A 26,682-nucleotide genomic window follows, 5' to 3' on the forward strand; every position below is an offset into this window, starting at 1 on the left:
GAGGGGCATTCCCTCCAAGCCGTGGGGAAAACCGCTTGCCCCGCAGAGCAAGATGGCGGCGGGGCGGGGCAAGGAGGGAAGGACGACTGACGTCATCGCGCCGCGATAGAGAGAAGGGAGGGGGCGGGGCGTGACTGACATCAGCGCCCCGCGGAGCTGCGTGGCACCGGCTTGCCCCGCAGAGCAAAATGGCGGCGGGGCGGGGCGTCTGACGTCATCGCGCCGCGAAGGGAGCGCGGCGATCGAGAGAGGAGGGGGGCGGGGCGTCCGACGTCACCGATTGAAGCCCGTTGGGGAGCCGATGACGTCAGCCCACCCCCAACTCAACGTCTGACGTCAGCTCGTCGGGCAGCTGCGGGGCACCGGCTTGCCCCGCAGAGCAAGATGGCGGCGGCGGAATGGGCGGGGCGTATGACGTCATCGCGCCGCGAAGGGAGCGCGGAGATGGAGAGGCGAGGAGGGGGCGGGGCGTCTGACGTCACCTATAGAGGGCGGCTGTTGACGTCATGCGCTCCGCGCAGCAGCGGGGCACCGGCTTGCCCCGCAGAGCAAGATGGCGGCGGCCGGCGGGCGGCGGTTGGCGGTCCCGCGCGGCTGAAGGGGGGAGGGCCGCCCGGCCGGCCGGTTGAAGCCACCCGATCGCACGGAGAGAAGGAGATCGGGCCGACGCTCCCTCCCTCGCTCGCTTACCGACAGGAGAAGGAAGCGGCTTACCTCCTCCCTCCGATGGGGAACCGGGCGGCGGCCGAGCGGCGGCGGCGGCTGCACAACCCCGGCAGCTTCGAGCGGCTCCACCGCAAGTGCAAAGGTCAGCCCGCGGAGTGGGGGGGGGGGCTGAGGGGGGAGAGAGCTGTCAATCAGAGGGGGAGAGGGCGGGGCCTGAGGGTGGGTGACAATCAGACGGGGCGGGGCCCGAGGGTGGGTGACAATCAGAGGGGGCGGGGCCCGAGGGAGGGTGACAATCAGGGGGCGGGGCCCGAGGGAGGGTGACAATCAGGGGGCGGGGCCCGAGGGAGGGTGACAATGAGAGGGGGCGGGGCCCGAGGGAGGGTGACAATCAGAGGGGGCGGGGCCCGAGGGAGGGTGACAATCAGAGGGGGCGGGGCCCGAGGGAGGGTCACCATCAGAGGGGGCGGGGCCCGAGGGAGGGTGACAGAGAGGGGGCGGGGCCTGAGGGTGGGTGACAATCAGACGGGGCGGGGCCCGAGGGAGGGTGACAATGAGAGGGGGCGGGGCCCGAGGGAGGGTGACAATCAGAGGGGGCGGGGCCCGAGGGAGGGTGACAATCAGAGGGGGCGGGGCCCGAGGGTGGGTGACAATCAGAGGGGGCGGGGCCCGAGGGAGGGTGACAATCAGAGGGGGCGGGGTCCGAGGGAGGGTGACAATCGGGGCGGGGCCCGAGGGAGTGTCACCATCAGAGGGGGCGGGGTCCGAGGGAGGGTGACAATCGGGGCGGGGCCCGAGGGAGTGTCACCATCAGAGGGGGCGGGGTCCGAGGGAGGGTGACAATCAGGGGGCGGGGCCCGAGGGTGGGTGACAATGAGAGGGGGCGGGGCCTGAGGGTGGGTGACAATCAGAGGGGGCGGGGCCTGAGGGTGGGTGACAATCAGACGGGGCGGGGCCCGAGGGAGGGTGACAATCAGAGGGGGCGGGGCCCGAGGGAGTGTCACCATCAGAGGGGGCGGGGCCCGAGGGAGGGTGACAATCAGAGGGGGCGGGGCCCGAGGGAGGGTGACAATCAGAGGGGGCGGGGCCTGAGGGTGGGTGACAATCAGACGGGGCGGGGCCCGAGGGAGGGTGACAATCAGAGGGGGCGGGGCCCGAGGGAGGGTGACAATCAGAGGGGGCGGGGCCCGAGGGAGGGTGACAATCAGAGGGGGCGGGGCCCGAGGGAGGGTGACAATCAGAGGGGGCGGGGCCCGAGGGTGGGTGACAATGAGAGGGGGCGGGGCCCGAGGGAGGGTGACCATCAGAGGGGGCGGGGTCCGAGGGAGGGTGACAATGAGAGGGGGCGGGGCCCGAGGGAGTGTCACCATCAGAGGGGGCGGGGTCCGAGGGAGGGTGACAATCAGGGGGCGGGGCCCGAGGGAGAGGAACAATGAGAGGGGGCGGGGTCCGAGGGAGGGTGACAATCGGGGCGGGGCCCGAGGGAGTGTCACCATCAGAGGGGGCGGGGCCCGAGGGAGGGTGACAATCAGAGGGGGCGGGGCCCGAGGGAGAGGAACAATGAGGGGGCGGGGTCCGAGGGAGGGTGACAATCAGGGGGCGGGGCCCGAGGGAGGGTGACAATCAGAGGGGGCGGGGCCCGAGGGAGGGTGACAATCAGGGGGCGGGGCCCGAGGGAGGGTGACAATCAGGGGGCGGGGCCCGAGGGAGGGTGACAATCAGAGGGGGCGGGGCCCGAGGGAGGTTGACAATCAGAGGGGGTGGGGCCCGAGGGAGGGTGACAATCAGAGGGGGCGTGGCCCGAGGGTGGGTGACAATCAGAGGGGGCGGGGCCCGAGGGAGGGTGACAATCAGAGGGGGCGTGGCCCGAGGGTGGGTGACAATCAGAGGGGTCGGGGCCCGAGGGAGGGTGACAATCAGAGGGGGCGGGGCCCGAGGGAGGGTGACAATCAGAGGGGGCGGGGCCCGAGGGAGGGTGACAATCAGGGGGCGGGGCCCGAGGGAGGGTGACAATCAGAGGGGGCGGGGCCCGAGGGAGGGTGACAATCAGAGGGGGCGGGGCCCGAGGGAGGGTGACAATCAGAGGGGGCGGGGCCCGAGGGAGGGTGACAATCAGAGGGGGCGGGGCCCGAGGGAGGGTGACAATCAGGGGGCGGGGCCCGAGGGAGGTTGACAATCAGAGGGGGCGGGGCCCGAGGGAGGGTGACAATCAGAGGGGTCGGGGCCCGAGGGAGGGTGACAATCAGAGGAGGCGGGGCCCGAGGGAGGGTGACAATGAGGGGGCGGGGCCCGAGGGAGGGTGACAATCAGAGGGGGCGGGGACCGAGGGAGGGTGACAATCAGAGGGGGCGGGGCCCGAGGGAGTGTGACAATCAGAGGGGGCGGGGCCCGAGGGAGTGTGACAGAGGAGGGCGGGGCCTGAGGGAGTGTGACAGAGGAGGGCGGGGCCTGAGGGAGTGTGACCGAGGAGGGCGGGGCCTGAGGGAGTGTGACAGGGGGCGGGGCCTGAGGGAGTGTGACAGAGGGGGCGGTGCCTGAGGGAGCGTGTCAGAGGAGGCGGGGCCTGAGGGAGTGTGTCAGAGGGGGGGCGGGGTCTGAGGGAGTGTGACAGAGGGGGGCGGGGCCTGAGGGAGGGTGACAGAGGAAGGCGGGGCCTGAGGGAGTGTGACAGGAGGGCGGGGCCTGAGACAGAGGGGGCGGGGCCTGGGGGAGTGTGACAGAGGGGGCGGGGCCTGAAGGAGTGTGACAGGAGGGCGGGGCCTGGGGGAGTGTGACGGGGGCGGGGCCTGAGGGAGGATCACAATCAGAGAGGGGGGGCCAGAGGGAGCCTGTCAATTAGTGGGGGTGGAGCCAAGCTGGGAAAAGGGCGGGGCCGTCACTCCCGCGCCCCGGCGGGCGACCGTCACTCCCGCGCCCCGGGGGGCGACCGTCACTCCCGCGCCCCGGGGGGCGACCGTCACTCCCGCGCCCCGGGGGGCGACCGTCACTCCCGCGCCCCGGCGGGCGACCGTCACTCCCGCGCCCCGGCGGGCGACCGTCACTCCCGCGCCCCGGCGGGCGACCGTCACTCCCGCGCCCCGGCGGGCGACCGTCACTCCCGCGCCCCGGGGGTCTGACTGTATCTCCACTAATGTTAATGCCGAAATTTACTTGTTCCTGCAGATGTTTTCCCTCAACAAATCGAAGGAGTCAAACTGATTATCAACAAAAACCTCAGCCGTCATTTTCAGGTAATCCCTCCACACTGTCCCGTCAAACACTCCCAGGGGCAGGTACAGGGTGAGATACAGAGTAAAGCTCCCTCTACACTGTCCCGTCAAACACTCCCAGGGCAGGTACAGGGTTAGATACAGAGTAAAGCTCCCTCTACACTGTCCCATCAAACACTCCCAGGGTCAGGTACAGGGTTAGATACAGAGTAAAACTCCCTCGACACTGTCCCATCAAACACTCCCAGGGGCAGGTACAGGGTTAGATACAGAGTAAAGCTCCCTCTACACTGTCCCATCAAACACTCCCAGGGCAGGTACAGGGTTAGATACAGAGTAAAGCTCCCTCTACACTGTCCCATCAAACACTCCCAGGGGCAGGTACAGGGTTAGATACAGAGTAAAGCTCCCTCTACACTGTCCCATCAAACACTCCCAGGGCAGGTACAGGGTTAGATACAGAGTAAAGCTCCCTCTACACTGTCCCATCAAACACTCCCAGGGGCAGGTACAGGGTTAGATACATAGTAAAGCTCCCTCTCCACTGTCCCATCAAACACTCCCAGGGCAGGTACAGGGTTAGATACAGAGTAAAGCTCCCTCTACACTGTCCCATCAAACACTCCCAGGGCAGGTACAGGGTTAGATACAGAGTAAAGCTCCCTCTACACTGTCCCATCAAACACTCCCAGGGGCAGGTACAGGGTTAGATACATAGTAAAGCTCCCTCTCCACTGTCCCATCAAACACTCCCAGGGCAGGTACAGGGTTAGATACAGAGTAAAGCTCCCTCCACACTGTCCCATCAAACACTCCCAGGGCAGGTACAGGGTTAGATACAGAGTAAAGCTCCCTCTACACTGTCCCATCAAACACTCCCAGGGTCAGGTGCAGGGTGAGATACAGAGTAAAGCTCCCTCTACACTGTCCCGTCAAACACTCCCAGGGCAGGTACAGGGTTAGATACAGAGTAAAGCTCCCTCTACACTGTCCCATCAAACACTCCCAGGGTCAGGTGCAGGGTGAGATACAGAGTAAAGCTCCCTCTACACTGTCCCATCAAACACTCCCAGGGCAGGTACAGGGTTAGATACAGAGTAAAGCTTCCTCTACACTGTCCCATCAAACTCTCCCAGGGGCAGGTACAGGGTTAGATACAGAGTAAAGCTCCCTCTACACTGTCCCATCAAACACTCCCAGGGGCAGGTACAGGGTTAGATACAGAGTAAAGCTCCCTCGACACTGTCCCATCAAACACTCCCAGGGTCAGGTGCAGGGTGAGATACAGAGTAAAGCTCCCTCTACACTGTCCCATCAAACACTCCCAGGGGCAGGTACAGGGTTAGATACAGAGTAAAGCTCCCTCTACACTGTCCCATCAAACACTCCCAGGGGCAGGTACAGGGTTAGATACAGAGTAAAGCTCCCTCTACACTGTCCCGTCAAACACTCCCAGGGGCAGGTACAGGGTTAGATACAGAGTAAAGCTCCCTCTACACTGTCCCGTCAAACACTCCCAGGGGCAGGTACAGGGTTAGATACAGAGTAAAGCTCCCTCTACACTGTCCCATCAAACACTCCCAGGGCAGGTACAGGGTTAGATACAGAGTAAAGCTCCCTCCACACTGTCCCATCAAACACTCCCAGGGGCAGGTACAGGGTTAGATACAGAGTAAAGCTCCCTCCACACTGTCCCATCAAACACTCCCAGGGCAGGAACAGGGTTAGATACAGAGTAAAGCTCCCTCTACACTGTCCCGTCAAACACTCCCAGGGGCAGGAACAGGGTTAGATACAGAGTAAAGCTCCCTCTACACTGTCCCATCAAACACTCCCAGGGGCAGGTACAGGGTTAGATACAGAGTAAAGCTCCCTCTACACTGTCCCATCAAACACTCCCAGGGCAGGTACAGGGTTAGATACAGAGTAAAGCTCCCTCTACACTGTCCCATCAAACACTCCCAGGGGCAGGTACAGGGTTAGATACAGAGTAAAGCTCCCTCTACACTGTCCCATCAAACACTCCCAGGGCAGGTACAGGGTTAGATACAGAGTAAAGCTCCCTCTACACTGTCCCATCAAACACTCCCAGGGGCAGGTACAGGGTTCGATACAGAGTAAAGCTCCCTCTACACTGTCCCATCAAACACTCCCAGGGTCAGGTGCAGGGTGAGATACAGAGTAAAGCTCCCTCTACACTGTCCCATCAAACTCTCCCAGGGGCAGGTACAGGGTTAGATACAGAGTAAAGCTCCCTCAACACTGTCCCATCAAACACTCCCAGGGGCAGGTCCAGGGTTAGATACAGAGTAAAGCTCCCTCTACACTGTCCCATCAAACACTCCCAGGGTCAGGTGCAGGGTGAGATACAGAGTAAAGCTCCCTCTACACTGTCCCATCAAACACTCCCAGGGGCAGGTACAGGGTTAGATACAGAGTAAAGCTCCCTCTACACTGTCCCATCAAACACTCCCAGGGGCAGGTACAGGGTTAGATACAGAGTAAAGCTCCCTCTGCACTGTCCCGTCAAACACTCCCAGGGGCAGGTACAGGGTTAGATACAGAGTAAAGCTCCCTCTACACTGTCCCGTCAAACACTCCCAGGGGCAGGTACAGGGTTAGATACAGAGTAAAGCTCCCTCTACACTGTCCCATCAAACACTCCCAGGGCAGGTACAGGGTTAGATACAGAGTAAAGCTCCCTCCACACTGTCCCATCAAACACTCCCAGGGGCAGGTACAGGGTTAGATACAGAGTAAAGCTCCCTCCACACTGTCCCATCAAACACTCCCAGGGCAGGAACAGGGTTAGATACAGAGTAAAGCTCCCTCTACACTGTCCCATCAAACACTCCCAGGGCAGGTACAGGGTTAGATACAGAGTAAAGCTCCCTCTACACTGTCCCATCAAACACTCCCAGGGCAGGTACAGGGTTAGATACAGAGTAAAGCTCCCTCTACACTGTCCCATCAAACACTCCCAGGGGCAGGTACAGGGTTAGATACAGAGTAAAGCTCCCTCTACACTGTCCCGTCAAACACTCCCAGGGCAGGTACAGGGTTAGATACAGAGTAAAGCTCCCTCTATACTGTCCCGTCAAACACTCCCAGGGCAGGTACAGGGTTCGATACAGAGTAAAGCTCCCTCTATACTGTCCCATCAAACACTCCCAGGGCAGGTACAGGGTTAGATACAGAGTAAAGCTCCCTCTACACTGTCCCATCAAACACTCCCAGGGCAGGTACAGGGTTAGATACAGAGTAAAGCTCCCTCGACACTGTCCCATCAAACACTCCCAGGTCAGGTACAGGGTTAGATACAGAGTAAAGCTCCCTCGACACTGTCCCATCAAACATTCCCAGGGCAGGTACAGGCTTAGATACAGAGTAAAGCTCCCTCTACACTGTCCCATCAAACACTCCCAGGGCAGGTACAGGGTTAGATACAGAGTAAAGCTCCCTCTACACTGTCCCATCAAACACTCCCAGGGCAGGTACAGGGTTAGATACAGAGTAAAGCTCCCTCCACACTGTCCCATCAAACACTCCCAGGGGCAGGTACAGGGTTAGATACAGAGTAAAGCTCCCTCTACACTCTCCCGTCAAACACTCCCAGGGCAGGTACAGGGTTAGATACAGAGTAAAGCTCCCTCTATACTGTCCCGTCAAACACTCCCAGGGCAGGTACAGGGTTAGATACAGAGTAAAGCTCCCTCTATACTGTCCCATCAAACACTCCCAGGGCAGGTACAGGGTTAGATACAGAGTAAAGCTCCCTCTACACTGTCCCATCAAACACTCCCAGGGCAGGTACAGGGTTAGATACAGAGTAATGCTCCCTCGACACTGTCCCATCAAACACTCCCAGGTCAGGTACAGGGTTAGATACAGAGTAAAGCTCCCTCTACACTGTCCCATCAAACACTCCCAGGGCAGGTACAGGGTTAGATACAGAGTAAAGCTCCCTCTACACTGTCCCATCAAACACTCCCAGGGCAGGTACAGGGTTAGATATAGAGTAAAGCTCACTCTGCACTGTCCCGTCAAACACTCCCAGGGCAGATACAGGGTTAGATACAGAGTAAAGCTCCCTCCACACTGTCCCATTAAACACTCCCAGGGGCAGGTACAGGGTTAGATACAGAGTAAAGCTCCCTCTACACTGTCCCATCAAACACTCCCAGGGTCAGGTACAGGGTTAGATTCAGAGTAAAGCTCCATTTGGAGGCCACCTTGAATGACCCTCAGTTTGTTCTTGGAGTTGAGTTTGATCTTTGAACTGGCTGGACATCTCTCTTTCCCTCCCTCAGGCGGCCCACACAATCCACATGAGCCCGGTGTCCCCTCATTATCACTTCAACACCACCTACACAGGATCGCAGCAGGCCAGCAGCAACGAGGTAGGTTATAACCACGCCCATCGCAGACGGACGGCCCTGGAGGAGAGGCTGGGGGTGTCACATCGTGCGGTGCCGTCTGTCCTGCGTGTTGCTTTGGTCCCATGTCTGGAGTAGATCCAACACCTGTGCTTTCTTCCATCTCTCTCTCTTCGTCCCTCTCCCTCCCTCCGTCTCTTTGTCTCTCTCCCTCTCTTTTTCTCCCAGTCACTCACTCGCTCGCTTTCCCTCCGTCTCCCTCCCTCTCCGTCACATTTTCTCTCTCTCCGCCTCTCACTCTCTCTCTCCCCCTCTCACGATTTCCTTCCCTGCCTCTGTCCCTGTCCCTCTCCCTCCGTCTCTCTCCCTCACTCCATCTCTTGTCTCTCTCCCTCTCTTTTTCTCTCAGTCACTCAATCGCTTTCCCTCCGTCTCCCTCTGTGAGTCGGAAGGATTTTGGTCCATTGGGATTGTGTGCAGTGGGAGTGAACGGGAAGGGGTTTGGTCCATTGGGATTGTGTACAGTGGGAGTGAACGGGAAGGGGTTTGGTCCATTGGGATTGTGTACAGTGGGAGTGAATGGGAAGGGGTTTGGTCCATTGGGATTGTGTACAGTGGGAGTGAATGGGAAGGGGTTTGGTCCATTGGGATTGTGTACAGTGGGAGTGAATGGGAAGGGGTTTGGTCCATTGGGATTGTGTACAGTGGGAGTGAATGGGAAGGGGTTTGGTCCATTGGGACTGTGGACAGTGGGAGGGAATGGGAAGGGGTTTGGTCCATTGGGATTGTGTACAGTGGGAGTGAATGGGAAGGGGTTTGGTCCATTGGGATTGTGTACAGTGGGAGTGAATGGGAAGGGGTTTGGTCCATTAGGATTGTGTACAGTGGGAGTGAATGGGAAGGGGTTTGGACCCATTGGGATTGTGTATAGTGGGAGTGAATGGGAAGGGGTTTGGACCCATTGGGATTGTGTACAGTGAGAGTGAATGGGAAGGGGTTTGGTCCATTGGGATTGTGTACAGTGAGAGTGAATGGGAAGGGGTTTGGTCCATTTGGAGTGTGTACAGTGGGAGTGAATGGGAAGGGGTTTGGTCCATTTGGAGTGTGTACAGTGGGAGTGAACGGGAAGGGGTTTGGTCCATTGGGATTGTGTACAGTGGGAGTGAACGGAAAGGGGTTTGGTCCCATTGGGATTGTGTACAGTGGGAGTGAACGGGAAGGGGTTTGGTCCCATTGGGATTGTGTACAGTGGGAGTGAACGGGAAGGGGTTTGGTCCCATTGGGATTGTGTACAGTGGGAGTGAATGGGAAGGGGTTTGGTCCATTGGGATTGTGTTCAGTGGGAGTGAATGGGAAGGGGTTTGGTCCATTGGGATTGCGTGCAGTGGGAGTGAACGGGAAGGGGTTTGGTCCATCGGGATTGCGTGCAGTGGGAGTGAATGGGAAGGGGTTTGGTCCATTAGGATTGTGTACAGTGGGAGTGAATGGGAAGGGGTTTGGACCCATTGGGATTGTGTACAGTGGGAGTGAATGGGATGGGGTTTGGTCCATTGGGATTGTGTACAGTGAGAGTGAATGGGAAGGGGTTTGGTCCATTGGGATTGTGTACAGTGGGAGTGAATGGGAAGGGGTTTGGTCCATTTGGAGTGTGTACAGTGGGAGTGAACGGGAAGGGGTTTGGTCCATTGGGATTGTGTACAGTGGGAGTGAACGGGAAGGGGTTTGGTCCCATTGGGATTGTGTACAGTGGGAGTGAACGGGAAGGGGTTTGGTCCCATTGGGATTGTGTACAGTGGGAGTGAACGGGAAGGGGTTTGGTCCCATTGGGATTGTGTACAGTGGGAGTGAATGGGAAGGGGTTTGGTCCATTGGGATTGTGTTCAGTGGGAGTGAATGGGAAGGGGTTTGGTCCATTGGGATTATGTACAGTGGGAGTGAACGGGAAGGGGTTTGGTCCATCGGGATTGCGTGCAGTGGGAGTGAATGGGAAGGGGTTTGGTCCATTGGGATTGTGTACAGTGGGAGTGAACGGGAAGGGGTTTGGTCCATTGGGATTGTGTACAGTTGGAGTGAACGGGAAGGGGTTTGGTCCCATTGGGATTGCGTACAGTGGGAGTGAATGGGAAGGGGTTTGGTCCATTGGGATTGTGTACAGTGGGAGTGAACGGGAAGGGGTTTGGTCCCATTGGGATTGCGTGCAGTGGGAGTGAATGGGAAGGGGTTTGGTCCCATTGGGATTGCGTGCAGTGGGAGTGAACGGGAAGGGGTTTGGTCCATTGGGATTGTGTACAGTGGGAGTGAATGGGAAGGGGTTTGGTCCCATTGGGATTGTGTACAGTGGGAGTGAATGGGAAGGGGTTTGGTCCATTGGGATTGTTTACAGTGGGAGTGAATGGGAAGGGGTTTGGTCCATTGGGATTGTGCACAGTGGGAGTGAATGGGAAGGGGTTTGGTCCATTGGGATTGCGTGCAGTGGGAGTGAATGGGAAGGGGTTTGGTCCATTGGGATTGTGTACAGTGGGAGTGAATGGGAAGGGGTTTGGTCCATTGGGATTGCGTGCAGTGGGAGTGAACGGGAAGGGGTTTGGTCCCATTGGGATTGCGTGCAGTGGGAGTGAACGGGAAGGGGTTTGGTCCATTGGGATTGTGCACAGTGGGAGTGAATGGGAAGGGGTTTGGTCCCATTGGGATTGTGGACAGTGGGAGTGAACGGGAAGGGGTTTGGTCCCATTGGGATTGCGTGCAGTGGGAGTGAATGGGAAGGGGTTTGGTCCCATTGGGATTGCGTACAGTGGGAGTGAACGGGAAGGGGTTTGGTCCATCGAGATTTCGCGGGACGATAACCGAATCTTTTGCATCCCTGACTGCAGAACTTTCCGTTGTTATTCGGGGAAATGGACAGTATGGGAAGTCTGAACGCCCATTGCGTTGTTCTGGTCGCAGACAGAATTCGTGCCAAAGCAGCGTTCCAGGTGGGTCCGCGTCTCGGGAAGGGTCACACCGGGATTGAGAAGTCTCCTCAGGCCGTCACATCGAGTCATGCACCGCAGATGGAGGCCATTACGCCCTTCGTGCCTCTGCTGGCCCTTCGAAAGAGCTCTCCAATTGGTCTCACACTCCCCCCCACTGCCTGCTCTTTCCCTGTAAATTTTCCCCCTTCGGGTCTTTCTCCAATTCCCCCTTTTGAAAGTTATTATTGAATCTGCCTCCACCTCCCTTTCAGGCAGCGAATTCCAGATCAGAACGACTCGCTGCGTAAAATAATGTCTCCCCATCTCTCCCCCGCCTCTGGCTCTTCTCCCGTTCCCCTTCAATCCGTGTCCTCTGGTCCCCGACCCTCCTGCCCACTGGGAATCAGTTTCTCCTTATTGACTCTCTCAAAACCCTTCCTGATCTCGATCGCCTCGATCAAATCTCCCCCGCGACCGTCTCTGTTCCCAGGAGAACGACCCCCAGCTTCTCCAGTCTCTCCCCGTAACCGAGGTCCCTCATCCCTGGAACCATTCCAGTAAATCTCTCCTCTGCACCCTCTCTCAGGCCGTCACATCTTTCCCCCAAAGTGCGGTGCCCTGATCCGGACTGAATCCTCCAGTCGTGGCCCAACCAGTGTTTTATAAAAGGTTCATCATGACTTCCTTGCTTTTGCACTCGGTGCCTCTATTTATAAAGCCCGGGGTCCCGTCTGCTTTTTTAACCACTTTCTCAACCTGCCCTGCCCACCTTCGATGATTTGTGTCCCTCCACCCCCAGGTCTCTCTGTTCCTGCGCCCCCTTTAAAATTGGACCCTTTAGTTTACATCAAGTGACCAGTCTCACCCATCACCCACTGTGCTCGCTGGACCGACATTGGTTCCCAGTCCGGGAACACCTCAATTTTGAAATTCTCATCCTTCTTTTCAAACCCCCTCCATGGACTTCGTTGCCCCCCCCTCCTCCGAGATCTCTGAAACCCTCCTCCAGCCTCTCCGACCCTCCCAGATCTCTGTAACCCTCCTCCAGCCCCTCCTCCGAGATCTCTGAAACCCTCCTCCAGCCCCTCCGACCCTCCCAGATCTCTGTAACCTCCTCCGACCCTCCCAGATCTCTGTAACCCTCCTCCAGCCCCTCCGACCCTCCCAGATCTCTGAAACCCTCCTCCAGCCTCTCCGACCCTCCCAGATCTCTGTAACCTCCTCCGACCCTCCCAGATCTCTGTAACCCTCCTCCAGCCCCTCCGACCCTCCCAGATCTCTGTAACCCTCCTCCAGCCCCTCCGACCCTCCCAGATCTCTGTAACCCTCCTCCAGCCTCTCCGACCCTCCCAGATCTCTGTAACCTCCTCCGACCCTCCCAGATCTCTGTAACCCTCCTCCAGCCCCTCCGACCCTCCCAGATCTCTGAAACCCTCCTCCAGCCTCTCCGACCCTCCCAGATCTCTGTAACCTCCTCCGACCCTCCCAGATCTCTGTAACCCTCCTCCAGCCCCTCCGACCCTCCCAGATCTCTGTAACCCTCCTCCAGCCCCTCCGACCCTCCCAGATCTCTGTAACCTCCTCCGACCCTCCCAGATCTCTGTAACCTCCTCCAGCCTCTCTAACCCTCCCAGATCTCTGTAACCTCCTCCAGCCTCTCTAACCCTCCCAGATCTCTGTAACCCTCCTCCAGCCCCTCCGACCCTCCCAGATCTCTGTAACCTCCTCAAGCCCCTCCGACCCTCCCAGATCTCTGTAACCTCCTCCAGCCCCTCCAACCCTCCCAGATCTCTGTAACCTCCTCCAGCCCCTCCAACCCTCCCAGATCTCTGTAACCTCCTCTAGCCCCTCCAACCCTCCCAGATCTCTGTAACCCTCTTCCAGCCCCTCCGACCCTCCCAGATCTCTGTAACCTCCTCCAGCCCCTCCGACTCTCCCAGATCTCTGTAACCTCCTCCAGCCCCTCCGACCCTCCCAGATCTCTGTAACCTCCTCCAGCCCCTCCGACCCTCCAAGATCTCTGTAACCTCCTCCAGCCCCTCCGACCCACCCAGATCTCTGTAACCCCCTCCGACCCTCCCAGATCTCTGTAACCTCCTCCAGCCCCTCCGACCCTCCCAGATCTCTGTAACCTCCTCCAGCCCCTCCGACCCTCCCAGATCTCTGTAACCCTCCTCCAGCCCCTCCAACCCTCCCAGATCTCTGCAACCCCCTCCAGCCCCTCCAACCCTCCCAGATCTCTGTAACCCTCCCCCAGCCCCTCCGACCCTCCCAGTTCTCTGTAACCCTCCTCCAGCCCCTCTGACCCTCCCAGATCTCTGTAACCCTCCCAGATCTCTGTAACCTCCTCCAGCCCCTCCGACCCTCCCAGATCTCTGTAACCTCCTCCAGTCCCCTCCGACCCTCCCAGATCTCTGTAACCTCCTCCAGCCCCTCCGACCCTCCCAGATCTCTGTAACCCTCCTCCAGCCCCTCCAACCCTCCCAGTTCTCTGTAACCCTCCTCCAGCCCCTCCAACCCTCCCAGTTCTCTGTAACCCTCCTCCAGCCCCTCCAACCCTCCAAGATCTCTGTAACCTCCTCCGACCCTCCCAGATCACTGTAACCTCCTCCAGCCCCTCAGACCCTCCCAGATCTCTGTAACCTCCTCCAGCCCCTCCCAGATCTCTGTAACCCTCCTCCAGACCTTCCGACCCTCCCAGATCTCTGTAACCTCCTCCAGCCCCTCCCAGATCTCTGTAACCCTCCTCCAGACCTTCCGACCCTCCCAGATCTCTGTAACCTCCTCCAGCCCCTCTGACCCTTCCAGATCTCTGTAACCTCCTCCGACCCTCCCAGATCTCTGTAACCTCCTCCGACCCTCCCAGATCTCTGTAACCCTCCTCCGACCCTCCCAGATCTCTGTAACCCTCCTCCAGCCCCTCCGACCCTCCCAGATCTCTGTAACCTCCTCCGACCCTCCCAGATCTCTGTAACCCTCCTCCAGCCCCTCCGACCCTCCCAGATCTCTGTAACCCTCCTCCAGCCCCTCCGACCCTCCCAGTTCTCTGTAACCCTCCTCCAGCCCCTCCAACCCTCCCAGATCTCTGTAACCCTCCTCCAGCCCCTCCGACCCTCCCAGATCTCTGTAACCTCCTCCAGCCCCTCCGACCCTCCCAGATCTCTCCAACCTCCTCCAACCCTCCCAGATCTCTGCGCTCCTCCAATTCTGGCCTCTTGCCCATCTCCCCCGATTCCCATCGCTCCACCATTGGCGGCCGTGCCTTCAGCTGCCTGGGGCCTCTGTGCTCTGGAATTCCCTCCCTAAACCTCTCCGCCTCTCTCTCTCCTCCTCCTCCTTTAAGACTCTCCTTAAACCCTCCCTCTTTGACCGAGCTTTTGGTCACCTGTCCGAATATCTCCTCACGTGGCTCGAGGTCTGATTTAGGCTCCTGTGAAGAACCTCAGGACATCCCAGAAAAACTCTTCACGGCCAATGACGGACTTCCTGAAGTGCGCTCACTGTTGTAATGTGGGAAACGAGGCAGCCAATTTGCGCACAGCAAGATCCCACAAACAGCGATGTGATAAATGACCCAGATCATCTGGTTTTTTTGTTCAGTGATGTTGTTCGAGGGATAAATATCGGGGCCGGGGACCCCGGGGAGAACTCCCCCCTGCTCTTCATCCAATAGTGGCCGTGGGATCTTTCACATCCACCCGAGAGGGGGGCAGACGGGGACCCTCGGTTTATTGAAATGACAGAATCTTTTCCAGCCAGTTGAGGGTAGTCGGTGTGTACCCCAGGGAGAGTTAGCACCTTCAGAAAATGAGGGGAGGGGAGGGAGTTGGAAGGGAGAGGATCGGAGGGGATGGGGACGGAGGGGAGGGGAAGGAAATCGGAGAAGGGGAATCGGAGGAGAGGGGGGACAGAGAGGGGAGGAGGACGGGAGGGGGAGAGGGGTACGTGGCGGGGGGAATCGCAGAGGGAGGGGGGGGAATCGCAGAGGGAGGGGGGGATATCGCAGAGGGAGGGGGGGATAAGAGAGGGAGGGGGGGAATCGCAGAGGGAGGGGGGGAATCGCAGAGGGAGGGGGGGAATCGCAGAGGGAGGGGGGGAATCGCAGAGGGAGGGGGGGGAATCGCAGAGGGAGGGGGGGGAATCGCAGAGGGAGGGGGGGGAATCGCAGAGGGAGGGGGGGAATCGCAGAGGGAGGGGGGGGAATCGCAGAGGGAGGGGGAGAATCGCAGAGGGAGGGGGGGGAATCGCAGAGGGAGGGGGAGAATCGCAGAGGGAGGGGGAGAATCGCAGAGGGAGGGGGGGGAATCGCAGAGGGAGGGGGGGATAAGAGAGGGAGGGGGAATCGGAGGAGAGGGTGACCAGAGGGGGAGGAGGACCTTAGGGAGAGGGGGGTACATGGCGGGGGGATCGGAGAGGGAGGGGGATAAGAGAGGGGGGGAGATAAGAGGGGGGGGGAGAGGGATAAGAGAGGGAGGGGGGATAAGAGAGGGAGGGGGAATCGGAGGAGAGGGTGGCCAGAGGGGGAGGAGGACCTGAGGGGGAGGGGGGTACATGGCGGGGGAATCGGAGAGGGAGGGGGATAAGAGAGGGGGGGGGGGGATAAGAGGGGGGGGAATAAGAGGGGGGGGGGGGGGGAGATAAGAGGGGGGAGGGGGGGGAGATAAGAGAGAGGGGGACCGCAGAGGGAGAGGGGAATCGGTGGGGAGCGGGATCGCGGAGGGAGGGGGATTGGAGAGGGGGGGGGGGGAAATCGGAGGGGAGGGGGTCCGAGGTGGGGGAGGGGGGGCGGGGGGGGGGGGGAAGGCGGACCGGAGGGGAGGGAAATAAACCCCTTTCTCTTCCCTTCCGCAGACGCAGCAGGAGAACTTCCTGACCTGGCAGTTCGACTCGGAATATCGAGGCGATTCCTTCACCGCGACCTTTACCCTCGGGAACCCGGACGTCATCAACGAATCAGGTCAGGCCCGCGACCTTTCACCCCCCTTCGACCCCCGGGGTTCAGAGCTCGGTTTGGGGGGGTGGGGGGCGACAGAAAGCAGATTCTTCCCGTGCGACTTTTTTTTTTGCCTTTTGTGCCCTCAGTGATTTTGGTCGCCCACTTCCTGCAAAGCGTCACCCGGAACCTCGTGCTTGGCGGTGAGATGGTTTATCACAGGCGGCCGACCGAGGAGGGAGCCATTTTAACCTTGGCAGGGATGTACGCGAGTAAGTCTGACAGTGAGGGGTGTGTCAGAGTGTTACAGCGAGGGGGTGTGGGGTATATCAGTGTTACAGCGAGGGGGTGTGGGGTATATCAGTGTTACAGCGAGGGGGTGTGGGGTATATCAGTGTTACAGTGAGGGGGTGTGGGTTATATCAGTGTTACAGCGAGGGGGTGTGGGGTATATCAGTGTTACAGTGAGGGGGTGTGGGGTATATCAGTGTTACAGTGAGGGGGTGTGGGATATATCAGTGTTACAGCGAGGGGGTGTGGGGTATATCAGTGTTACAGCGAGGGGGTGTGGGGTATATCAGTGTTACAGCGAGGGGGTGTGGGGTATATCAGTGTTACAGCGAGGGGGTGTGGGGTATATCAGTGTTACAGTGAGGGGGTGTGGGTTATATCAGTGTTACAGCGAGGGGGTGTGGGGTATATCAGTGTTACAGTGAGGGGTGTGGGTTATATCAGTGTTACAGTGAGGGGTGTGGGGTATATCAGTGTTACAGCGAGGGGGTGTGGGATATATCAGTGTTACAGTGAGGGGGTGTGGGGTATATCAGTGTTACAGCGAGGGGGTGTGGGGTATATCAGTGTTACAGTGAGGGGGTGTGGGTTATATCAGTGTTACAGCGAGGGGGTGTGGGGTATATCAGTGTTACAGTGAGGGGTGTGGGTTATATCAGTGTTACAGTGAGGGGTGTGGGGTATATCAGTGTTACAGCGAGGGGGTGTGGGATATATCAGTGTTACAGTGAGGGGTGTGGGATATATCAGTGTTACAGTGAGGGGTGTGGGATATATCAGTGTTACAGTGAGGGGTGTGGGATATATCAGTGTTACAGTGAGGGGTGTGGGATATATCAGTGTTACAGTGAGGGGGTGTGGGATATATCAGTGTTACAGTGAGGGGTGTGGGATATATCAGTGTTACAGTGAGGGGTGTGGGATATATCAGTGTTACAGTGAGGGGTGTGGGATATATCAGTGTTACAGTGAGGGGTGTGGGGTATATCAGTGTTACAGTGAGAGGTGTGGGTTATATCAGTGTTACAGTGAGGGGTGTGGGTTATATCAGTGTTACAGTGAGGGGTGTGGGATATATCAGTGTTACAGTGAGAGGTGTGGGTTATATCAGTGTTACAGTGAGGGGTGTGGGTTATATCAGTGTTACAGTGAGGGGGTGTGGGATATATCAGTGTTACAGTGAGGGGTGTGGGCTATATCAATGTTACAGTGAGGGGTGTGGGTTATATCAGTGTTACAGTGAGGGGTGTGGGTTATATCAGTGTTACAGTGAGGGGTGTGGGATATATCAGTGTTACAGTGAGGGGTGTGGGCTATATCAATGTTACAGTGAGGGGTGTGGGTTATATCAGTGTTACAGTGAGGGGTGTGGGTTATATCAGTGTTACAGTGAGGGGTGTGGGTTATATCAGTGTTACAGTGAGGGGTGTGGGTTATATCAGTGTTACAGTGAGGGGTGTGGGATATATCAGTGTTACAGCGAGGGGGTGTGGGGTATATCAGTGTTACAGTGAGGGGTGTGGGATATATCAGTGTTACAGTGAGGGGGTGTGGGTTATATCAGTGTTACAGTGAGGGGGTGTGGGGTATATCAGTGTTACAGTGAGGGGTGTGGGATATATCAGTGTTACAGTGAGGGGTGTGGGATATATCAGTGTTACAGTGAGGGGTGTGGGATATATCAGTGTTACAGTGAGGGGTGTGGGATATATCAGTGTTACAGTGAGGGGTGTGGGATATATCAGTGTTACAGTGAGGGGTGTGGGATATATCAGTGTTACAGTGAGGGGTGTGGGATATATCAGTGTTACAGTGAGGGGTGTGGGTTATATCAGTGTTACAGTGAGGGGTGTGGGTTATATCAGTGTTACAATGAGGGGTGTGGGATATATCAGTGTTACAGTGAGGGGTGTGGGATATATCAGTGTTACAGTGAGGGGTGTGGGTTATATCAGTGTTACAATGAGGGGTGTGGGATATATCAGTGTTACAGTGAGGGGTGTGGGTTATATCAGTGTTACAGCGAGGGGGTGTGGGTTATATCAGTGTTACAGTGAGGGGTGTGGGATATATCAGTGTTACAGTGAGGGGTGTGGGTTATATCAGTGTTACAATGAGGGGTGTGGGATATATCAGTGTTACAGTGAGGGGTGTGGGATATATCAGTGTTACAGTGAGGGGTGTGGGTTATATCAGTGTTACAGTGAGGGGTGTGGGATATATCAGTGTTACAGCGAGGGGGTGTGGGGTATATCAGTGTTACAGTGAGGGGTGTGGGATATATCAGTGTTACAGCGAGGGGGTGTGGGGTATATCAGTGTTACAGTGAGGGGTGTGGGATATATCAGTGTTACAGCGAGGGGGTGTGGGGTATATCAGTGTTACAGTGAGGGGTGTGGGATATATCAGTGTTACAGTGAGGGGGTGTGGGATATATCAGAGTGTTACAGTGAGGGGTGTGGGTTATATCAGTGTTACAGTGAGGGGTGTGGGATATATCAGTGTTACAGTGAGGGGTGTGTCAGAGTGTTACAGCGAGGGGGTGTGGGGTATATCAGTGTTACAGTGAGGGGTGTGTCAGAATGTTACAGCGAGGGGGTGTGGGGTATATCAGTGTTACAGTGAGGGGTGTGTCAGAGTGTTACAGCGAGGGGGTGTGGGGTATATCAGTGTTACAGTGAGGGGGTGTGGGGTATATCAGAGTGTTACAGTGAGGGGTGTGGGATATATCAGTGTTACAGTGAGGGCTGTGGGTTATATCAGTGTTACAGTGAGGGGGCGTGGGGTATATCAGTGTTACAGTGAGGGGTGTGGGATATATCAGTGTTACAATGAGGGGTGTGGGATATATCAGTGTTACAGTGAGGGGTGTGGGATATATCAGTGTTACAGTGAGGGGTGTGGGTTATATCAGTGTTACAGTGAGGGGTGTGGGATATATCAGTGTTACAGCGAGGGGGTGTGGGGTATATCAGTGTTACAGTGAGGGGTGTGGGATATATCAGTGTTACAGCGAGGGGGTGTGGGGTATATCAGTGTTACAGTGAGGGGTGTGGGATATATCAGTGTTACAGCGAGGGGGTGTGTGGTATATCAGTGTTACAGTGAGGGGTGTGGGATATATCAGTGTTACAGTGAGGGGGTGTGGGATATATCAGAGTGTTACAGTGAGGGGTGTGGGTTATATCAGTGTTACAGTGAGGGGTGTGGGATATATCAGTGTTACAGTGAGGGGTGTGTCAGAGTGTTACAGCGAGGGGGTGTGGGGTATATCATTGTTACAGTGAGGGGTGTGTCAGAGTGTTACAGCGAGGGGGTGTGGGGTATATCAGTGTTACAGTGAGGGGTGTGTCAGAGTGTTACAGCGAGGGGGTGTGGGGTATATCAGTGTTACAGTGAGGGGGTGTGGGGTATATCAGAGTGTTACAGTGAGGGGTGTGGGATATATCAGTGTTACAGTGAGGGCTGTGGGTTATATCAGTGTTACAGTGAGGGGGCGTGGGTTATATCAGTGTTACAGCGAGGGGGTGTGGGGTATATCAGTGTTACAGCGAGGGGGTGTGGGGTATATCAGTGTTACAGTGAGGGGGTGTGGGGTATATCAGTGTTACAGCGAGGGGGTGTGGGGTATATCAGTGTTACAGCGAGGGGGTGTGGGTTATATCAGTGTTACAGTGAGGGGTGTGGGATATATCAGTGTTACAGTGAGGGGGTGTGGGGTATATCAGTGTTCCAGTGAGGGGTGTGGTGTATATCAGTGTTACAGTGAGAGGTGTGGGTTATATCAGTGTTACAGTGAGGGGTGTGGGGTATATCAGTGTTACAGTGAGGGGGTGTGGGTTATATCAGTGTTACAGTGAGGGGTGTGGGGTATATCAGTGTTACAGTGAGGGGTGTGGGATATATCAGTGTTACAGTGAGGGGTGTGGGTTATATCAGTGTTACAGTGAGGGGTGTGGGATATATCAGTGTTACAGTGAGGGGTGTGGGTTATATCAGTGTTACAGTGAGGGGTGTGGGATATATCAGTGTTACAGTGAGGGGTGTGGGATATATCAGTGTTACAGTGAGGGGTGTGGGATATATCAGTGTTGCAGTGAGGGGTGTGGGATATATCAGTGTTACAGTGAGGGGTGTGGGTTATATCAGTGTTACAGTGAGGGGTGTGGGGTATATCAGAGTGTTACAGTGAGGGGTGTGGGTTATATCAGTGTTACAGTGAGGGGGTGTGGGTTATATCAGTGTTACAGTGAGGGGGTGTGGGTTATATCAGTGTTACAGTGAGGGGTGTGGGATATATCAGTGTTACAGTGAGGGGTGTGGGTTATATCAGTGTTACAGTGAGGGGTGTGGGATATATCAGTGTTGCAGTGAGGGGTGTGGGATATATCAGTGTTACAGTGAGGGGTGTGGGATATATCAGTGTTACAGTGAGGGGTGTGGGTTATATCAGTGTTACAGTGAGGGGGTGTGGGTTATATCAGTGTTACAGTGAGGGGTGTGGGGTATATCAGTGTTACAGTGAGGGGTGTGGGATATATCAGTGTTACAGTGAGGGGTGTGGGATATATCAGTGTTACAGCGAGGGGGTGTGGGGTATATCAGTGTTACAGTGAGGGGGTGTGGGATATATCAGTGTTACAGTGAGGGGGTGTGGGATATATCAGTGTTACAGTGAGGGGTGTGGGATATATCAGTGTTGCAGTGAGGGGTGTGGGATATATCAGTGTTACAGTGAGGGGTGTGGGTTATATCAGTGTTACAGTGAGGGGTGTGGGATATATCAGTGTTACAGCGAGGGGGTGTGGGTTATATCAGTGTTATAGTGAGGGGTGTGGGATATATCAGTGTTACAGCGAGGGGGTGTGGGTTATATCAGTGTTACAGCGAGGGGGTGTGGGGTATATCAGTGTTACAGCGAGGGGGTGTGGGTTATATCAGTGTTCCAATGAGGGGTGTGGGATATATCAGTGTTACAGTGAGGGGTGTGGGATATATCAGTGTTACAGTGAGGGGTGTGGGTTATATCAGTGTTCCAGTGAGAGGTGTGGGATATATCAGTGTTACAGTGAGGGGTGTGGGTTATATCAGTGTTACAGTGAGGGGTGTGGGATATATCAGTGTTGCAGTGAGGGGTGTGGGATATATCAGTGTTACAGCGAGGGGGTGTGGGGTATATCAGTGTTACAGCGAGGGGGTGTGGGTTATATCAGTGTTACAGCGAGGGGGTGTGGGGTATATCAGTGTTACAGCGAGGGGGTGTGGGTTATATCAGTGTTCCAGTGAGGGGTGTGGGATATATCAGTGTTACAGTGAGGGGTGTGGGTTATATCAGTGTTACAGTGAGGGGTGTGGGATATATCAGTGTTACAGTGAGGGGTGTGGGATATATCAGTGTTACAGTGAGGGGGTGTGGGATATATCAGTGTTACAGTGAGGGGTGTGGGGTATATCAGTGTTACAGTGAGGGGTGTGGGTTATATCAGTGTTACAGTGAGGGCTGTGGGTTATATCAGTGTTACAGTGAGGGGGCGTGGGTTATATCAGTGTTACAGTGAGGGGTGTGGGATATATCAGTGTTACAGTGAGGGGTGTGGGGTATATCAGTGTTACAGTGAGGGGTGTGGGATATATCAGTGTTACAGTGAGGGGTGTGGGGTATATCAGTGTTACAGTGAGGGGTGTGGGTTATATCAGTGTTACAGTGAGGGCTGTGGGTTATATCAGTGTTACAGTGAGGGGGCGTGGGTTATATCAGTGTTACAGTGAGGGGGTGTGGGATATATCAGTGTTACAGTGAGGGGTGTGGGATATATCAGTGTTACAGTGAGGGGTGTGGGTTATATCAGTGTTACAGTGAGGGGTGTGGGGTATATCAGAGTGTTACAGTGAGGTGTGTGGGATATATCAGTGTTACAGTGAGGGGTGTGAGGTATATCAGAGTGTTACAGTGAGGGGTGTGGGTTATATCAGTGTTACAGTGAGGGGTGTGGGATATATCAGTGTGACAGTGAGGGGTGTGGGGTATATCAGTGTTACAGTGAGGGGTGTGGGATATATCAGTGCGACAGTGAGGGGTGTGAGGTATATCAGAGTGTTACAGTGAGGGGTGTGGGATATATCAGTGTTACACTGAGGGGTGTGGGGTATATCAGTGTTACAGTGAGGGGTGTGGGATATATCAGTGCGACAGTGAGGGGTGTGGGATATATCAGTGTTACAGTGAGGGGCGTGGGTTATATCAGTGTTACAGTGAGGGGTGTGTGGTATATCAGAGTGTTACAGTGAGGGGTGTGGGATATATCAGTGTTACAGTGAGGGGTGTGAGGTATATCAGAGTGTTACAGTGAGGGGTGTGGGTTATATCAGTGTTACAGTGAGGGGTGTGGGATATATCAGTGCGACAGTGAGGGGTGTGAGGTATATCAGAGTGTTACAGTGAGGGGTGTGGGATATATCAGTGTTACAGTGAGGGGCGTGGGTTATATCAGTGTTACAGTGAGGGGGTGTGGGTTATATCAGTGTTACAGTGAGGGGTGTGGGATATATCAGTGTTACAGTGAGGGGTGTGGGATATATCAGTGTTACAGTGAGGGGTGTGGGTTATATCAGTGTTACAGTGAGGGGGTGTGGGTTATATCAGTGTTACAGTGAGGGGGTGTGGGTTATATCAGTGTTACAGTGAGGGGTGTGGGATATATCAGTGTTACAGTGAGGGGTGTGGGTTATATCAGTGTTACAGTGAGGGGGTGTGGGTTATATCAGTGTTACAGTGAGGGGTGTGGGTTATATCAGTGTTCCAGTGAGGGGTGTGGGATATATCAGTGTTACAGTGAGGGGTGTGGGATATATCAGTGTTAGTGAGGGGTGTGGGATATATCAGTGTTACAGTGAGGGGTGTGGGATATATCAGTGTTACAGTGAGGGGTGTGGGTTATATCAGTGTTACAGTGAGGGGTGTGGGATATATCAGTGTTACAGTGAGGGGTGTGGGGTATATCAGTGTTACAGTGAGGGGTGTGGGATATATCAGTGTTACAGTGAGGGGTGTGGGATATATCAGTGTTACAGTGAGGGGTGTGGGGTATATCAGTGTTACAGTGAGGGGTGTGGGATATATCAGTGTTACAGTGAGGGGTGTGGGGTATATCAGTGTTACAGTGAGGGGTGTGGGATATATCAGTGTTACAGTGAGGGGTGTGGGATATATCAGTGTTACAGTGAGGGGTGTGGGATATATCAGTGTTACAGTGAGGGGTGTGGGGTATATCAGTGTTACAGTGAGGGGTGTGGGATATATCAGTGTTACAGTGAGGGGTGTGGGATATATCAGTGTTACAGTGAGGGGTGTGGGATATATCAGTGTTACACTGAGGGGTGTGGGATATATCAGTGTTACAGTGAGGGGGTGTGAGATATATCAGAGTGTTACAGTGAGGGGTGTGGGTTATATCAGTGTTACAGTGAGGGGTGTGGGATATATCAGTGTTACAGTGAGGGGTGTGGGATATATCAGTGTTACAGTGAGGGGTGTGGGATATATCAGTGTTACAGTGAGGGGTGTGGGATATATCAGTGTTACAGTGAGGGGGTGTGGGACATATCAGTGTTACGGTGAGGGGTGTGGGTTATATCAATGTTACAGTGAGGGGTGTGGGATATATCAGTGTTACAGTGAGGGGTGTGGGCTATATCAATGTTACAGTGAGGGGTGTGGGTTATATCAGTGTTACAGTGAGGGGTGTGGGTTATATCAGTGTTACAGTGAGGGGTGTGGGTTATATCAGTGTTACAGTGAGGGGTGTGGGATATATCAGTGTTACAGTGAGGGGGTGTGGGATATATCAGTATTACAGTGAGGGGCGTGGCATATATCAGTGTTACAGTGAGGGGTGTGGGTTATATCAGTGTTAATGTGAGGGGTGTGGGTTATATCTGTGAGGGGTGTGGGATATATCAGTGTTACAGTGAAGGGTGTGGGATATATCAGTGTTACAGTGAGGGGGTGTGGGTATATCAGTGTTACAGTGAGGGGTGTGGGTTATATCAGTGTTAATGTGAGGGGTGTGGGTTATATCTGTGAGGGGTGTGGGATATATCAGTGTTACAGTGAAGGGTGTGGGATATATCAGTGTTACAGTGAGGGGCGTGGCATATATCAGTGTTACAGTGAGGGGTGTGGGGTATATCAGTGTTACAGTGAGGGGCGTGGCATATATCAGTGTTACAGTGAGGGGTGTGGGTTATATCAGTGTTAATGTGAGGGGTGTGGGTTATATCTGTGAGGGGTGTGGGTTATATCGACAGTCTGTTAACTATCTCGATGTCACCCAGCCTCCCAGTGGATCAGCACCCTGAATATTGGTCGGGGCGGAGTCCATGGAAGTTACTACCATCAAGCTAACGACCAGGTGAGCCGGCCTGGCTATTCATCCAAGGGTTGCGTCACGGTCGACTCCGATTCTGGCCTCACTCCCCCCCCCCGCCCCGCCCCAGCCGACCCCTGACAAACTCCGGTCTCCATACACCGACTCCATTCCCCCTCCCCCTGGCCACTGTCCGAAGCTGGACCGGGGCCTTGGCATCCTCGGCGTCCGATTTGACCCTGAGGTGACCTTCCGACCGCACATCGGCTCCGTCGCCAAGACCGCCTGCTTCCACCTGGCGTGAAATCGCCCGTCTCCCCCCGAAACCCTCGTCCGCCTCCTTTGTCACCTCCGGACTCCGCTGTTCCCAGAGGTCTCCCACCTTTGCGGGCTCCGCAACCATCAGCTCATCTGGAGCTCTGCTGGCCCCCTCCGTATCCCAACTCGCACCCAGTCCCATTCACCCCCTGTGCTCACTGTAACCCTCCTCCAGCCCCTCCGACCCTCCCACATCTCTGTAACCCTCCTCCAGCCCCTCCGACCCTCCCAGATCTCTGTAACCCTCCTCCAGCCCCTCTGACCCTCCCAGATCTCTGCAACCCTCCTCCAGCCCCTCCGACCCTCCCAGATCTCTGTCACCTTCCTCCAGCCCCTCCCACCCTCCCAGATCTCTGTAACCCGCCTCCAGCCCCTTCGACCCTCCCAGATCTCTGTAACCCTCCTCCAGCCCCTCCCACCCTCCCACCCTTCCAGATCTCTGTAACCCGCCTCCAGCCCCTCCGACCCTCCCAGATCTCTGTCACCCTCCTCCAGCCCCTCCCACCCTCCCAGATCTCTGTAACCCTCCCCCAGCCCCTCCGACCCTCCCAGATCTCTGTAACCCGCCTCCAGCCCCTCCGACCCTCCCAGATCTCTGTCACCCTCCTCCAGCCCCTCCCACCCTCCCAGATCTCTGTAACCCTCCTCCAGCCCCTCCGACCCTCCCAGATCTCTGTAACCCTCCCCCAGCCCCTCCAACCCTCCCAGATCTCTGTAACCCTCCTCCAGCCCCTCCGACCCTCCCAGATCCCTGTCACCTCCCCCAGCCCCTCCGACCCTCCCAGATCTCTGTAACCTCCTCCAGCCCCTCCGACCCTCCCAGATCTCTGTAACATCGTATCAGGAGCAGAACTCCCACAGAACATAATCTGTCCCTCTGTCTGTGTCTCGTCCACCCCCACCCTCTTTCCCTTCCTATCTCTCTCCCGGTCGCACTCCCATTGTATCCAGTCCGCACTCTTTCTCCGTACTCACCTTTCGCCTCATTCTTGCAAATTTTCCGTTTCGAGTCCGTCACTGATCGACCCAGGATAAAGATCAATCTCATTTCTTCACCTTCAGAGACCCCTTCCTGCGAAACACAGGGGAGAAGAGGTTATCAGTGAGGTACAAAGTCGAGGCACGATCCAAGTCTGTAACTCACTCCCGGGTATCTGTTATTCTATATATAAACCCCCCCCGAACCCCTCGATTAGATTCCAGTCTGTAACTCACTCCCGGGTATCTGTTATTCTATATATAAACCCCTCCGAACCCCTCGATTAGATTCCAGTCTGTAACTCACTCCCGGGTATCTGTTATTCTATATATAAACCCCCCGAACCCCTCGATTAGATTCCAGTCTGTAACTCACTCCCGGGTATCTGTTATTCTATATATAAACCCCCCCGAACCCCTCGATTAGATTCCAGTCTGTAACTCACTCCCGGGTATCTGTTATTCTACATGTAAACCCTCGAGTTACATGGAGTCTGCACCACAGAAACAGGCCATTCGGCCCCTCTGGTCTATCCCGGTGTTTATGCTCCCCACGAGCCTCCTCCCTCTCTGCTCCATCTCCCCCTCATCACA

At 56.0% G+C, this 26,682-nt stretch overlaps 1 protein-coding gene across 1 annotated transcript; it reads left to right on the forward strand.

Annotated features, from left to right (window-relative positions):
- Nucleotides 1–505: 505 nt before the first annotated feature.
- Nucleotides 506–26,324, forward strand: LOC137313279 (mitochondrial import receptor subunit TOM40B-like; the record flags this gene model as incomplete). Its single annotated transcript, XM_067979402.1, has 8 exons — nucleotides 506–808; nucleotides 3,829–3,896; nucleotides 8,186–8,275; nucleotides 11,122–11,223; nucleotides 16,054–16,159; nucleotides 16,285–16,407; nucleotides 24,761–24,837; nucleotides 26,173–26,324. Coding segments are annotated over exons 1-8 (800 nt in total), but the record flags the coding sequence as incomplete, so codon positions are not given.
- Nucleotides 26,325–26,682: the final 358 nt, after the last annotated feature.

The sequence above is a fragment of the Heptranchias perlo genome, unplaced genomic scaffold (genome assembly GCF_035084215.1).
Source record: "Heptranchias perlo isolate sHepPer1 unplaced genomic scaffold, sHepPer1.hap1 HAP1_SCAFFOLD_456, whole genome shotgun sequence".
NCBI lineage: Eukaryota > Metazoa > Chordata > Chondrichthyes > Hexanchiformes > Hexanchidae > Heptranchias > Heptranchias perlo.